The 14,789-nt window shown below is 36.1% G+C and overlaps 1 protein-coding gene across 7 annotated transcripts in view; it reads left to right on the forward strand.

The window, feature by feature from the left end:
* The window catches only part of PXDNL (peroxidasin like), a 453,359-nt gene that overhangs the window by 232,524 nt on the left and 206,046 nt on the right, over positions 1 to 14,789 (forward strand). For all 7 annotated transcript variants that reach the window (XM_045455357.1, XM_045455358.1, XM_045455359.1 and 4 more), the window contains one exon: positions 6,784 to 6,855. In XM_045455357.1, the coding sequence (XP_045311313.1) occupies positions 6,784 to 6,855 (72 nt within the window). The remainder of the gene's footprint in view (positions 1 to 6,783; positions 6,856 to 14,789) is intronic.

The following is a 14,789-nucleotide window of genomic DNA, read 5'->3' on the forward strand; positions in this document are numbered from 1 at the left end:
GCCCTTCGTACCCTATTCCGTGGGCCTCTCGTCTGCGCTTGGCTCCGGCGACTCCATTCTGCTAATCCTCTGGCGGTTTTCTGGGTTATTTAGGCAGGTGTAGGTGGAATCTAAGTGATCAGCAGGACGCGTGGTGAGCCCAGCGTCCTCCTACGCCGCCATCTTCCCTCCTCTAATCTCTTAAAAACATTTAAAAAATGAAAAAATAAGACATAGTTCAGAGAAGTTTCAAGACAACTTAAAATATTTTGAACTGAATGAAAATGAAAACACAAATTATCAAAATTTGAAGAATTCCGTGAGAACGGTACTTAATGGACATTTATAGTATCGAATGCATATTTTAGTAAAGAAGATCTCAAGTCAATAATCTAAGCTTCCACCTTAAGAAACTAAAGAAAGAAGAGTAATATAAACTTAAAGCAAGCAGAAGAAAAGGAGTAATAAAAATAGAGCAGAAATCAGTGATCCTAATGGCAAAATCAGATGACATTTTAAGAAGGGAAACTACCAACTAATATCTCTCATAAACATAAATGCAAAAGTCTTGAACCAAATCTTAGCTACTCAGATCCAACAATGTACATCCAAACCACATGAGAATTGTCTAAGGTGTGTAAGACTGGTTCAACACTTGAAAATCAATAAGTATAATCCATCACATCAACAGGATAGAGAGGAAACATCCTATAATCACATAAATAGATGCAGAAAAAGCACTTGACCAAGTTTGACACCCATAATAAAAACTCAACACCCTTAATAAATCTCTGAACAAACCAGGGATAGAGGAACTTCCTCAGCTTGATAAAGAACTGTACAAAAATCCCTACAGCTCACAGCTAATAATGAAAAACGAGATGATTCCCCCCCTAAGATTGGTGATAAGGCAAGGATGTTGCCTGTTACTACTCCTACTTAACCACCACCCTGGAAGTTCCAGCTAATGCAATGAAGACAAGAAAAGGAAATAAAAGGTATACAGATTTGGAAGGAAGAAATAGAATTGTATTTGTTCTCAGATGACATGACTATTTGTGTAGAAAACCCCAAAGAATCCGCAGAAAAACTCCTGGAACTAATAAACAATTATAGCAGGGTTGCAAGATGCTAGGTTAATACACAAGTCAATTGCTTTCCTATATACCAGCCAGTGGGAGACTATTCAAGCTAACTCCTTTGTTCTTTGGAATGATCCCATTAAACTTTGAGTCCTTTTGTTTTTATTGCTTCCAGTGAAGGGTTGTATGTTATATACTTATGCTGCCACAGACCTGGAAGCAGCCATTTCTTCAAATAGCTTGATTAGTTCTGGTGGAAAATAGCATTTGAAAATAAGATCTGAATGCCAAGTGTCTTTATTAGGACACTAACTGTAGGATTTTTGAGGGAGCGGAAGAAGGTTGTTGTTTATTTTTAATCGTGATTTTATATTTATATGAATATAATCTAACAAATTGGTGCAGCCACTATGGAAAACAGTTTGGAGGTACCTCAAAAAATTAAAAATAGAACCACCATTCTCAGTTTTGGGTGTATGTCCAAAGGAGTTGGGATCAGGATCTGGAAGGCTGATTTTTCTTAATTTCTCACTTCAACACTTGTATATCATTTTTCTTAGAGTGATAATCTTTATACCTACTAATATTATTCTTCAAAATCTTGGTGCTGATTGATTTTATCTTATAATTAATATTCTTTGCAACTTAAATAGCCATATAGCTAAAAAATTAAACCCACTATGTTTAAGATTTCTTTTCATTTCCATTTTTTTCCAATAGAAAATATTCTACATACAGTGTAAAAGTTGGAGCAGTTTGGTAACACCTACCTGAAAAAGAATTTCTCTGTGTTTTTCTGTTATCAGTTTTGTAGACCGTAAGGTCAGTTGTTTTTCTATTTTTACTACATGTTAACTTTGCATTTTATTTTGTATTTAATCGCATATTTAAACGTGTTAATTATTAACGTGGTTAGAAATTTTAATTACATAACAAAATATATTCAAGAAGACTTGTTTACAACCTTTTTTTCTTCACTTACTGCCTACCCACCCGCTTGTACATAATAGCCCTAGTAGTTGGTTTCTGGTTTACTATACCTGTGTTTTTTAATGCAAAAGTAAATATATATATATATATATATATATATATATATATATATGTTTATTATATAAAATATATAAATTGAAAAAATATATATTCTTTATGCCAAAATAAATATATATGTTTACCATATGTTTGTTATATATAACATATTGTAATATATATATTACATATTCTTACTCTTAATTTTTTTAAATGTTTATTTTTGAGAGAGAGGGAGGAAGAGAGAGAGCATAATTGGGGGAGAGGCAGAGAGAGAGGGAGACAGAGAATCCCAAGCAGGCTCCATGCTGTCAGCACAGAGCCCCAGGTGGGCCTCACACTCATGAACCATGAGCTCACGACCTGAGCCGAAGCCAAGAGTTGGACACTTAACCACTGAGCCACCCAGGCACTGCATGTTATAACATATATATTACATCTTCTTATTCTTAATTGTTTTTTGTGTAAAAATAAACAATCAAATTATACAATATTTGGAAGGCTTTGGTTTTTTTGTTTTCACTTAATAAATACTAGACATCACTGTATAGACTTTCATAGAGGGCTTTCTCATCTTTTAAGGCTTCATTGTTCTCCACCATATTTTATTCAGTCAGATCCTACTGATAAACATTTGAATAGTCTTCAGTGATTTTCTTTTTTAAAAGATTATCAAATCTTGTGTATATGCCATTTTTTTTTGTAGAGGAATATCTTTAGTTCTAGAAGTCGGGTTACTATGTCAGAAGGTAAACATCTATCCAATTTTTGCACGTATTGCTAAATTCCATTCCCTAAGGGCTGTGCTATGACGCATCACCACTAGCAATGCACAAGAGGGCCTGTTTCCATACAATCTCAGCAGCAGGTCAGGTTGACAGAATGGAGGACTTTTTTCCTCAGGGTGAAAGGTTAGAAATGATATCTCAGTATCGTTTTAATTTGCGTTTGATCTTAGGAGTGCAGTTTAATATCTTTTCACGTGTTTGAATCGGTTTTATGTATGTTAAATGTATGCTGTCCGTAATGGCTTTTGCCCATTTTGTGACTGAAAATTTGTTTTTCTTCTCAAATGTTAATCTTTCTGTGGTAATAGCTCTCAAAATTTTCTCTTTCTTTTTTGACTTGGATATGCAATTTTTTGCCAAGTGACATTTTATTATTTAAAAAATATTAGTTTTGAATTGTTTCTGGATTATGAGTCACAGTTAGAAAATCTCCCACCATTCCATTAGTAAAAGAATTCACTGTTGAGCACCTGGGTGGCTCGGGCAGTTGAACGATGCACTCTTGATTTGGGCTCAGATCATGAATTTATGGTCCTGGGATCAAGCCCTGCATGGGGCTCTGCACTGAGCATATGGAGCCTGCTTAGGATTCTCTCCCTCCCTCTGCTCCTCTCCTCCACTCATGAGCTCTCTCTCTCTCTCTCTCTCTCAAAAAAATAAAATAAAGTAAAATAATTTTAAAAAGAAATAATTCATTTTTTTCTCAACACCTATTATTTGAAAATGAATCTGTATTATATTCTAAATTTATATATATAGTTCTACAGCTAAACCTTTTATTTTGTTTTCCCCATTGGACTATTCGTGTGCCAACACCACACTGGTTTAATTATAGAGGTTTTATTGAGTTTCCTAAATATATGTTATAGCCTGTCTCCTCATTGAACTTCTTAATTAGGGTGTATCTAGCTTATTTGTTTACTTTTCCATAGAAACATTAGAATCAGCTTATTCACCTATATAAAATTGTGTTGAGGGTCCCTGGGTGAGCATTCGACTCTTGATTTTGGCTCAGGTCATCCGACTGAGCCACCCAGGCGCCCCAAGGCCATTGATATCATAGGTTCATTTTATAGTTTGTAATCTTACTAAATTCTCTTAATGTTTTGGTAATAATTTTGGGATTGATTGTTTTACAATTTCCAGTCATACAATCATGGTATCTGGAAATGAAGATAGCAATCAGTATGGGTTTTCTTCAGTATTTTAGATGATAATCACAAATATTGCTCCATAGAACTATTAAATGGTGAGTTCAATTGCATGTAATTTTGCATTGATATTCAAATATGAGTTTATTGTTTTCTTGTGCAATTTTCCTCAAGTTTAGATACTAATGTTTGATTCGAGTGATAGGTGATTAAATATGAGGGTAGAGAGAACTTTGGATGGCTTATTTCTTAGTTCAAGACCATGCCCTCCTGCTGAGAGAGTGAAGTACAATTTGTTTAGTTAATACAGCCTCTTTTTGGTGCGTCTTCAGATTCTATGATGTTATCTTATTTTGGTAAGACTTTTTGGCTTCTTCCTTCTTTCCATGGAATACCACTCCTCCACAAGATGCCTCGCTACTTTGAGCTGCCCCCCCCCCATTCACTTTCCTGGCCCCTTTCTGTCAATTCCCAGGAACTAGGGCTCTGCTTCCCCAGGACGGACAGGTTCTCATCAGGTTGGTACTCTCTCAGCGTTCCTGTTCCACGCCCTCCTCCCATCTCTCTCGTCTGTAAAATCCTACCTGACACTTCTGCAAAGCAGCCTCTGGAGCTCACTTTGCTGATGTTAGTATTTTCCCTACTTAAATGTAAATTGAAGTGACTAATTTTCTGTTTCTCCTAGTGATTTGTGTTTTCCTCTTAGCTGACTTTCAGGATGTATGGACAGATTCAAATTCAGGCTACCATTATCCCACAGGAAGCTGGAAGTTCTCTTGCTGGTGTTAACCTAAGTAGCAGTGTTTCTTGAATGTATACTTTATTGTTTTAATCAATATGTGTGGATCTAACAGCAGAAGTTCTGTTTCTTTTTTTTTTTCCTACTATTATTTGGTCACCTTTTCAGTATCATTTTCTATAAAAGATGAATCTAAAAGGAATCTGTGTATATGATATAAAATTTTATGGGCAGTTTTCAGTTTTGAGGCTCCTCAATGAATATTTGATAATTTAGTTTAATTTTTATGAGGCAGTTCATCATTTTTAATGTGATAATAACAGAAACCTATTTAAGACTTTACATGCATCTGTACAGAGATTGGATCAATTTTTTTTTAATGCCTCAAGATGTGATCCCTGAAAAGTAATGTGGTTCCTTGACATTCTGATAGTCGGAGGGTCCTTTACAGGGAGGTATATCTGAATCCTTTGGAATAAGTTTACAACATACTTTTATCTGGCCTATAGCCCTGGAATAGAAGTTTTCAACTTTACCATATATTATTATCATCTGTGGAGTTTTGAAGAATCCCAGGGCCAATCCCATCTGCCAGACCCATTATTAAATCAGAATTTGCAGAGGCATGCTCCTAGATACCAGCACAAGGCCTGAGACAGAGCTCAAAATGATGTCTTAGAAATGTTATCGATTCATATACCCATACACTGATTCACATACAACCACAGTTGAGAACCAGTGGTGGTTTTTGAGACCACAGCTCAATGCTGCTTATCAGCCAGTTGAAGAAACATGGTTCTAGAAGGTTCTTTTTCTTGCCATCCTCACATGTAGCTATATTTTTGAGATATGGGGTCAAAGCAAGATTTTCTGTAGTATCAAATAACGCCAAGGAAGTCTCTCCAGTTAGACATAAATCTCCACCAGTCACTATTGCTCTGAAAAACTTATAGGAGTTCTAATCTGTGGGAAGGGAAAGTAATTTGGAACTTCCAAAGTTTCAGTAAGCAAGTTTTGGAAAAGCAATTTCTTTTTCATTTTCAACTAGAATTGTGATTTCTATGGTTTGTATGGAGATAGATTGCCTCAGAATCAACTGGGAAACTTGTTAAAAATGCAGTTTCCTAGACGTCACTCCAAGAGAATTGGATTGAGTAAGTTTTGGGGCAAGCTCAGGACCCAGTGTGTTTTACAAAACACCAGAGGATTCTGATGCAGGCACAATCACAGTGACCTCTAACCTAGGCAGGGGCACATTCCACAGGAACTTGACGGAACGTTTCAGGAATTCTGATTGCCTCGGATCCTCAGAGGCGCAAGTAGGAATGATCCGGGCTTCGCTTTCATGACTTCCACAAAAATCAAAGAGATTTAAAAATGAAATAACTTTGCCATCCCGTAGTTGAAGAAAAAAGGACGTAGTGCTTACGTGTTACATAAATTTGTTCTCATCAAGCCTTTTGGCCAGATTAGTTAGTTACATCCTCCTATCTGTAAATCCATTCACAGTATCCTTTCCTGTAGGTTTTCAGCAGCAGCCGTGACAGAACCAAAATACCTCTTGTGGATCTGTTAATATGTGTTTATCCCCCTTCAGAAGAATCCTGTGATATTTGCCAGCTTGACGAATGTAACTCTTAGTTCAATATATTCTGTATGATAGAATAGATGGGAAAAAAATTGTTCTAGACAACCATTTCTTTTCCTCAGAGAAGTTGCTACCCAATACATGTGACCTCATTAGTCAGAATTTTTTACAATCACGCTAAGTTTTAGAATTTAAGGCAGTGATTCTTAATATTTTGGATCAAGGAGCTCTGAGAATCTGAGAGCCTTGGAACTGCCTTACCCAGATATCCGAACATATTTAAATGAAATCAAAGTTTCCATTTATTTTTAGAGAATCTGCGAACATCCCAAAGCTCTTTCGAGCCACATTGCAGTTTAAAAAGTCCTGATATAAGATATGTGGTATTTACATGAATTTAGAATTTCATAGGATTTGTTATGGTTTTCAGGTATCTGTACAAGAACGAAATCCATGCCCTCGACAAGCAAACCTTTAAAGGACTCAGATCCTTGGAACAGCTGTAAGTAATAAAAACTTCTTTCTTGAATCATTGACGGTTGCCGTTCAAGTGGAAGCTCTTTTCATGCCATTATGTGATAGTTGAGCAATTATTTTAAGCTTTGTCACGCAGCTCGAATGATTGAATATTCTGTCCTCAGTTGGATAAAAATCAGAATGTATGATGGAGTTGGCATGAGGGCAGGAAGACAGAGCCCAGCTGGAATCCCAGCTCCTGCATTTATTAGTGGTGTGCTATTGGGCAAGTTGCCTTCCCTGAATTTCTGTTTCCAAATCTCCGGAATAAAGATATTCCTGCTGCGAAGATTAAGATATTCCATGCAAAGACTCTAGCTGATCGTATGACGCAAAATAGGCATTTCACAGAAGGTAATTGATAGCTGTGATTATTTATTAATTTATCGAGCTCATAGACATTTAACTGATATGGGAATTCCCAGAGCATGACATCTAACCCCTCATGTGACAAATTAATAACCAAATCCGATGTTAATTAAATGACTTGCCTCAGGTTAAGAGATCTACAACCCAGATCTCCTGATTGTTATCCTCGTGCACTTTTCACATGTGACGCCCTACTGCTGGTTTCAAAGAGTTTGAAATCTCATAAACTGTAGGTTCACCTTTCAGAATTTCAGTGTGAAATAAGAATTTTCGGTATGAAAAGTCATGATATATAGTTACACTGCTACCGACTGGCCATTTGATATTTTATTCAGATATTTCTCTCAATTATTAGTGTCTGTGACGCAAAATCTAGTTAGATATTTGAAGAGGTTTTGCCTCATTCCTGACAAGCTACGTGATATTTTTTGCAGCTTAGAGATATAGAATGCTCTTTGATTTTTAATTAATACGACTCTTAAATACCAGAAGCTTTTGACTCTGAGCTTTATTTCTGTCTTCAATGTGGCTTCTTATTTTCAAAAGGCTGTTTGCAATCATTTCAATAATAAATATACTTCCTAAATGTCTGAAAAAAGTCTAGATTTCTTTTTTCCTGGAGGGCCAAAGTGTTAGGTTATAGTATTAAAATATGATCAATCAAACACACTTTTAAAAATTATCGTTTCCATCTACTTCTCCCCTTGCTAATTTTCTTTTACACGACTAATGATCTATCCTGTGGCAAAGTGTGTTTCTTCATCTTTTCCTTTATTATTTTAAATTGTGTAATGTTTTAGGAAATTTTTACTACATTGTGGAACCATCACAAAAACAAATAAGTATAAATTCTTTAATAGCAACAACAAATAAAATCTTTATGACTGTGTTGTGTTGTTCATCAAATATATTTACAAATGATTTATAAAAATTAACATGAAAAGTTCTAATTCTAAAGTGCACATGATTCTCATCAGTAAATGCTTTACATTCTGATAACAATCATTGGTCTTACTAACATTGAGTAATACTATTGTTTAAAGCCATGGAAACAGGCATTTCTGCTTGCTAATTTTAAAGCATGATTCCATGCTCTTGTGAATCATTATTCAAAGAGGATTTTTGGAATACAAAGATGTAATCTCTAATCCTTGGAAATTTTCATGATTTTAATCATAGCTCTGAAAGTCAGTTCATTTCCATGTATCTCTACCAAACTAAAGAGCTTGAGGTACCTGAAATATTTGTTCTTTAAGACCTATAATAAATAGGATTCTTATTGTACATAAGATCCTTATTTCTTTTAAGGATTCTTATTGTACATAACTGTTTTAAGATTAAGTTCCTTTTTGAGGAAGGCAGGGACACGTGAGAGGTTTTTGTGCAGCCTTGCAAATATGGTAGGGCATTGTAATACCAATTCTGCTACTGACATGACCGTCTACATTCAGTATGAAAATACACTTTTTGATTTTCCTTTAGTCTTTAAGACACAGTCTGTGGTTTAAAAAAGTGGAAATGAGCAGTGAGGAAGGGATATTGAAGAAGGATTTGTGGGCTTAATTCTTTTTTTCTTTTTAAGATTATTTATTTTGAGAGAGAGAGAGAAAGAGAGAGAGAGCAAGTGAGGGAGGGGCAGAGAGAGAGGGAGAGAGAATCCCAAGCAGGCTCTGTGCTGTCAGCATGGAGCTCAGCCCAGGGCTCAAACCTGCAAACGGTGAGATCACGACCTGAGCTGAAATCAAGAGTTGGATGCTTAGCTGACTGAGCCAACCAGGTGCCCCAGCCTAATTCTTTTTTTTTTTTGTTTTGTTTTGTTTTTGTTTTTTGTTTTTTTTAATCTTTTGGTCAGTTGGAAATTTGATAAACTGCATTCTTTTTTTAAAACCACCTCATTGAGGTATGATGGACATACCTCAATGGCTGTGCATACTTAATGTAAACAACTTGAGTTTGGAGATAAGTATTCACCTGTGAAACCATTGCCAAAATCTATCCTATAAATATATCCATCACTTCCAAAAGTTTCCTTTCATCCATCCCCCTAGTTGTTGTTATTATTATTATTATTATTATTATTATTATTCATTATTTGTGGTAAGAACACTTAACATCTATCCTCTTAGCAAATTTTTAAGCATACAATACAGCATTAAGTTGTGAAACTATAACACTACAAGAAGAAGTCATACAGAACATCTTCTTGACATTGGCCTTCAATGATTTCTTGGATATAAAGGAAAAGCACAGGCCACAAAAGCAAAAATCGGCAACTAGAGCTATGTCAAACTAAAAAGCTTTTGCACAACAAAGGAAGCCATCAACAAAATAAAAGGCGATTTATGAAATGGAAAAAAACATTTGCAAACATTCATCTAATAAATCCAAAATGTAGGATTTATTAGATGCCTAGAATTTAATGGCAAAATTTAATGGCAAAATCCAAAATGTAGGATTTATTAGATGCCTAGGATTTAATGGCAAAAGCCCAAATAACTAGATTAAAAAATAGGCAAAGGACTTGAATAGATAGTTTTCCAAAATAGACACACAAATGGCCAACAAGTATATGAAAATGTGCTCGACATCACTAATCATCAGAGAAATGCAAATTAAAACCACAGTGTGAAGTCACCTCACACCTGTTAGGATGGCTATTATCCAAAAGAAAAAAAAAATACCGCAGGTAAGGATGGTGTAGAGGAAAGGTAATTTCTTGTGCGCCATTGGTAGGAGTGTAAGTTGGTGCAGCCGCTATGGAAAACAGTATGGGGGTTCCTCAAAGAATTAAAAATAAGATTACCATGTGATCCACCAATCCCACTTCTGGGTATTTATTCAAAGAAGTTGAGATCAGGATCCCAAAGTGATACCCGAGCTCCCATGCTCACTGCAGGATTATTTACAATGGCCAAGAGATGGAAACAATCTAAATGTCCACTGACAGATGAATGGGATAAGGAAAAAATATATATGTGTGCATATATATATGTATACACTCACACATACATACAATGGAATATTATCCAAGCTTAAAAAAGAAAGAAATTCTGCCATTTGTGATAAAATGGTTGAGTTTGGAGGGCATTATGCTAAGTGAAATAAGCCTGACACAGAAGGACAAATACTACATAATGCCATTTCTAAGAGAAATCTAAATAGTCAAACTCAAAGAAGCACAGAGTAGAATAGTGGCTCCCAAGGGATGGGGGAGGGAGAAATGAGGAGATGTTACTCAAAGGGTACAAACTTTTAGTTATGCAAGATCCTAGATGCCTAGAGATCTACTGTGCAAAATAGTGACAAACCACATTCTGCTTTAAGGGTGAATCCTGTCTTTGTGTTGCATTAGAATATCTTCTGTGTGTTGGCTACATGAAGAGAAATTTTGTGATTAAACACAACAGATTTATAAATTACAACACAAATCTTATTCTAAACATTAATAAGACATTGTTATTTTTATAAAGTAATTTGTATCCTTATATTGATTGTGTCAGGGGAGTAATTATCTTTATAAGAATTATAATGATTGAATTTTTATGTAGGAAGATAGAATGATTACAAATTAAGAAAGTGTATATTAAAATGAATACATTTGTGAGGATACAATTAGTTTTACCAAGTGGAAAGACCATATTTCTTGGGTATAATTTTCCATTTTATATATAGCCGAACACCACTGGTTAAGGGGGATAGTATCTTCAAAGCACGTTCTTATTCTACAAATGACACAGAAGACTGTAATGCTTCTACCTTTAAAAACAAGAGTAATTGCCATGTGCTTGGAAAGCACAGTTTAATGGACCTTGAGAAATTTAACAGAAGACCATGGGGGAGGGGAAGCGGGAAAAAAAAGTTACAGGGAGGGAGGGAGGCAAACCATAAGAGACCCTTAAAAACTGAGAATAAACTGAGGGTTGGTGGGGGGTGGGTGATGGGCATTGAGGAGGGCACCTGTTGGGATGAGCACTGGGTATTGTATGGAAGCCAATTTGTCAATAAATTATTAAAAATAATATTTCTTATTAATCAGCCGTCTTGCTTTCCATTAGCTCTTCATCTAAAACTTCCATCTTTATTGTACTGATACATGGACCTATTTTCATTGGTTACTTTTTTTGCCATTGAATGTCTCATCCGAGCCTCCTTAGGAGGCACGAAATATGTCTCATGAAAATCGTATCTTCTAGTCATTTTCCTCTTAAGACCATTGAACTAGAAACGACAGGATTTTAGTTAGTCATTATTGTTTAACTTCTATTTCCTTGTCAGTGTCTAACTTCACATTCCTTACTTTTCCTGTTCTTTAGATGTTTACTTAATCCTGAATGGTCTATTTTATCTAGAGTATTTCTGTTAGATAACAGCAGGCTTTCATGCCTGTGTTAAATTTCACTCCATGCCTTAAATATCAACATCTTATTCCGTTGTCTGCCGAAATCATGGAAAGAGGCAGAACGGTGTTTCTGAAAACACAAGATCTTAGAAATCAGACTGAACTAAGTTTGATCTGATTGAACATGTGCCGCGCTTATTAACCTTTCATTGTTTTTTAAATGAGGAGAATAATAAGTATGTGCCAGGCTGGCTCTGAGATCTAAGGATAATATATATGAAACACTTGGCAAGAGAAGATCCTGAAAGAACAATATCTGTGAATTTCTATAGCGATATTTATTATTATTTTACTAATTATTTTCCGTACAACTTTTGACAAGAAACAGCTTATTTATTTTTTACTTTTAAGAAACGGATAATTTATTTTTTTTATTTTTTTTTAAATGCTATTTTTTTTTTAATTTTTTGTTTTCAACGTTTATTTATTTTTGGGACAGAGAGAGACAGAGCATGAACGAGGGAGGGGCAGAGAGAGAGGGAGACACAGAATCGGAAACAGGCTCCAGGCTCTGAGCCATCAGCCCAGAGCCCGACGCGGGGCTCGAACTCATGGACCGCGAGATCGTGACCTGGCTGAAGTCGGACGCTTAACTGACTGCGCCACCCAGGCGCCCCAAGAAACGGATAATTTAAATGGTGTGTTTTAAAATGCGAATTTAAATTTAACCAGTGATACAAAATATTAATTAACTTAATTTCTTTGACCTGTCATGATCTGTTTTTTTTTTTTAATTTTTTTTTGATGTTTATTTAGTTTTGAAGGAGAGAGAGACAGAGCATGAGGGGGGAGGAGCAGAGAGAGAGAGGGAGACACAGAATCAGAAGCAGGCTCCAGGCTCTGAGCTGTCAGCACAGAGCCCGTCGTGGGGCTCAAACTCACAAACGGTGAGATCATGACCTGAGCTGAAGTCGGAAGCTTAACTGACTGAGCCCCCCAGGCGCCCCTGTCTAGTTTATGTTAAAGGACTTTCCAACCTGATTACTTACTGTAAACCATAAATGACTATAAATGCTAAAAAGATAATCTTTTTAAACATGTAAATATCTCAGATTGTACAGTTAATATTTCAAAGCTTTTGAAAGAAATCTTATTGTTTTCAAGAAGTTTCAAGCCTAATTAAAATTTGTTAAGCATCTAAAATTACAAGAAATGGGATATTGGCATAATGCTTTTGGATTTATCAATGCTTTGAAAATACAAAAATTCTGACTGGAAAAAAAGAATATATGTGTAAAATTTCTTTTGCTCATTCATTGCCTGAAAGTCCTGCATTAGAGCTACTTTGGGTTTATGTCCATTGTCAATGCCATTCATCCAAAGACCACCAGCAATATTCCCATAGTTAAACAAGTTGAGTTTGTCACTCCTTGCAGTGTGACTGAGAACACATGCTATGTAGAGTCATAAATCGGGAGTATCAGTAAGAGGCTGTGAGAAAAAAAAAACAACATATTTTAAACTTAGACTTTGGCTGGGTGATTTTGAGAGGATAGGAAGGCAGGGATTTGCTCTAAATTGAAAAATGCCAGAAAGCGTGCACCAGTCTGTGATTGTGTATCGTAATAAATCTTATCTATAGAGAGTAGAGAATAGAATGATGATAAAGCTGTAATTGGTAAGGATATAGCATTCACTCAGTCTGGTCAAAAGAAGAGAATGTTTGGCATTTCGTGGGTGGAAAAGTAATCTTGTTTTTGTTTGTGCTTAGACAAAATTTAGAAGTAGCCGTGTCTTGTACCATTTTATCAAGGTCTCAGGGTAACCCTGTCTTAGCTTGAATTCTGTGAGATTACGTTTAGTAGAGTCCCATGGTCCATCCATGAGTGCCAGGTCGGTTTCTGAATGTCGAAGATAATCTTTTTTTTTTTTTTTTTTTCCTTTCTCAAGATAAATTAGAGCCCAGAATTCAGAATAAAAGATAGACCATTATGGTGGTAAAGATTCTTCATTAAAGACTTTATTTAGTATAACCCTTCCATCATGATGACTAGTAACTTATTCTCAGTGTTAAAAGCATCTTTGATGTATAACATCTAAAAAGGTTTCACTGAATTATAAACAGAGACAAATTTCTTCTTGTGATACAATGTTGTAGGAGAGAGATTTACATTTTGCTCTTAAAAACTAGAAAACCAGACAAAATATATAAAGCAGCCATTTTCAGACATTGGACAACAGGCAACAAAGAGCTGTGATCCGTGACACAGGGACACAAGATGTGATCTCTGTGATGTCATAGCTCACTGCCCAGAGGGAGCTTCCAGACAGAAGCACAGGGAAGGTTACACAGCCAGAGACTAGCTACGTTGAGGAGACAGAGATTGGAGTTTGGGGATCGTGGCATGGACAAAATTGGTGGTAGGGGGCACCAGAGAGCAGAGAGCTGCACAGAGAGAGCCTTGGAGACCTGAAGAAGCTTCTCCTAGTCTTTGTCTGGATACTGAGCAGCACAGGTAGTTAGAGGAAACTACCTGTGCTCAGAAGAGGACGACTGGAAAGCTCTAAGTCAAAAAAGTGCCAGAAACTCCTACACAGGCCTGAGAATGGTTTGTGCTACCTCCAGCCAGTACGGAAGGACCTCATGCTACATAGCACTGGAAAGAGTCCTCAGCAAAGTGTCATCCTGATAGAGGGGCTACATGAGTCCTTTTATGAAGACTCCTTGACCTGCTCTGGCACAGGTTAAAGAAAACCAGAGAGAATCAAACCGCTCTCAGTGCCAGAATGAAGTCCACTATTTATCAAAGAAGTGCAACAAAATCTAGCACCCAGTAACCCAACATTAACAATTCTCATCATTTAACCAAAAATTGCCAAGCGAGCACATCATGCCAGAGTTACAAAATCAAGAAACCAAAATGTGATGGGACGAGAGGCGAAATGAACAAATTCAACACTCTTCTGTCAATAATTGATAGAAAAGTAGACAGAAAAATCACCAAGTGTGTAGAAGACAAGTATGACAGTATCAACCAAGTTGACCTAACTGGTATTAATAGGGCAATCCGCCTTAAGCCTGAAAACTATACAACATTTTCAAGTGCACAAGGGACATTGACCAAGATAGTTCATATTCTATGCTACAAAATAATTCTCAATAATTTTCTTTTTTTAACAGCAAAATGGATTTATTCACGAATAGGAGAGAA

This window comes from Leopardus geoffroyi, chromosome C3, assembly GCF_018350155.1.
Source record: "Leopardus geoffroyi isolate Oge1 chromosome C3, O.geoffroyi_Oge1_pat1.0, whole genome shotgun sequence".
Classification (NCBI taxonomy): Eukaryota; Metazoa; Chordata; class Mammalia; order Carnivora; family Felidae; genus Leopardus; species Leopardus geoffroyi.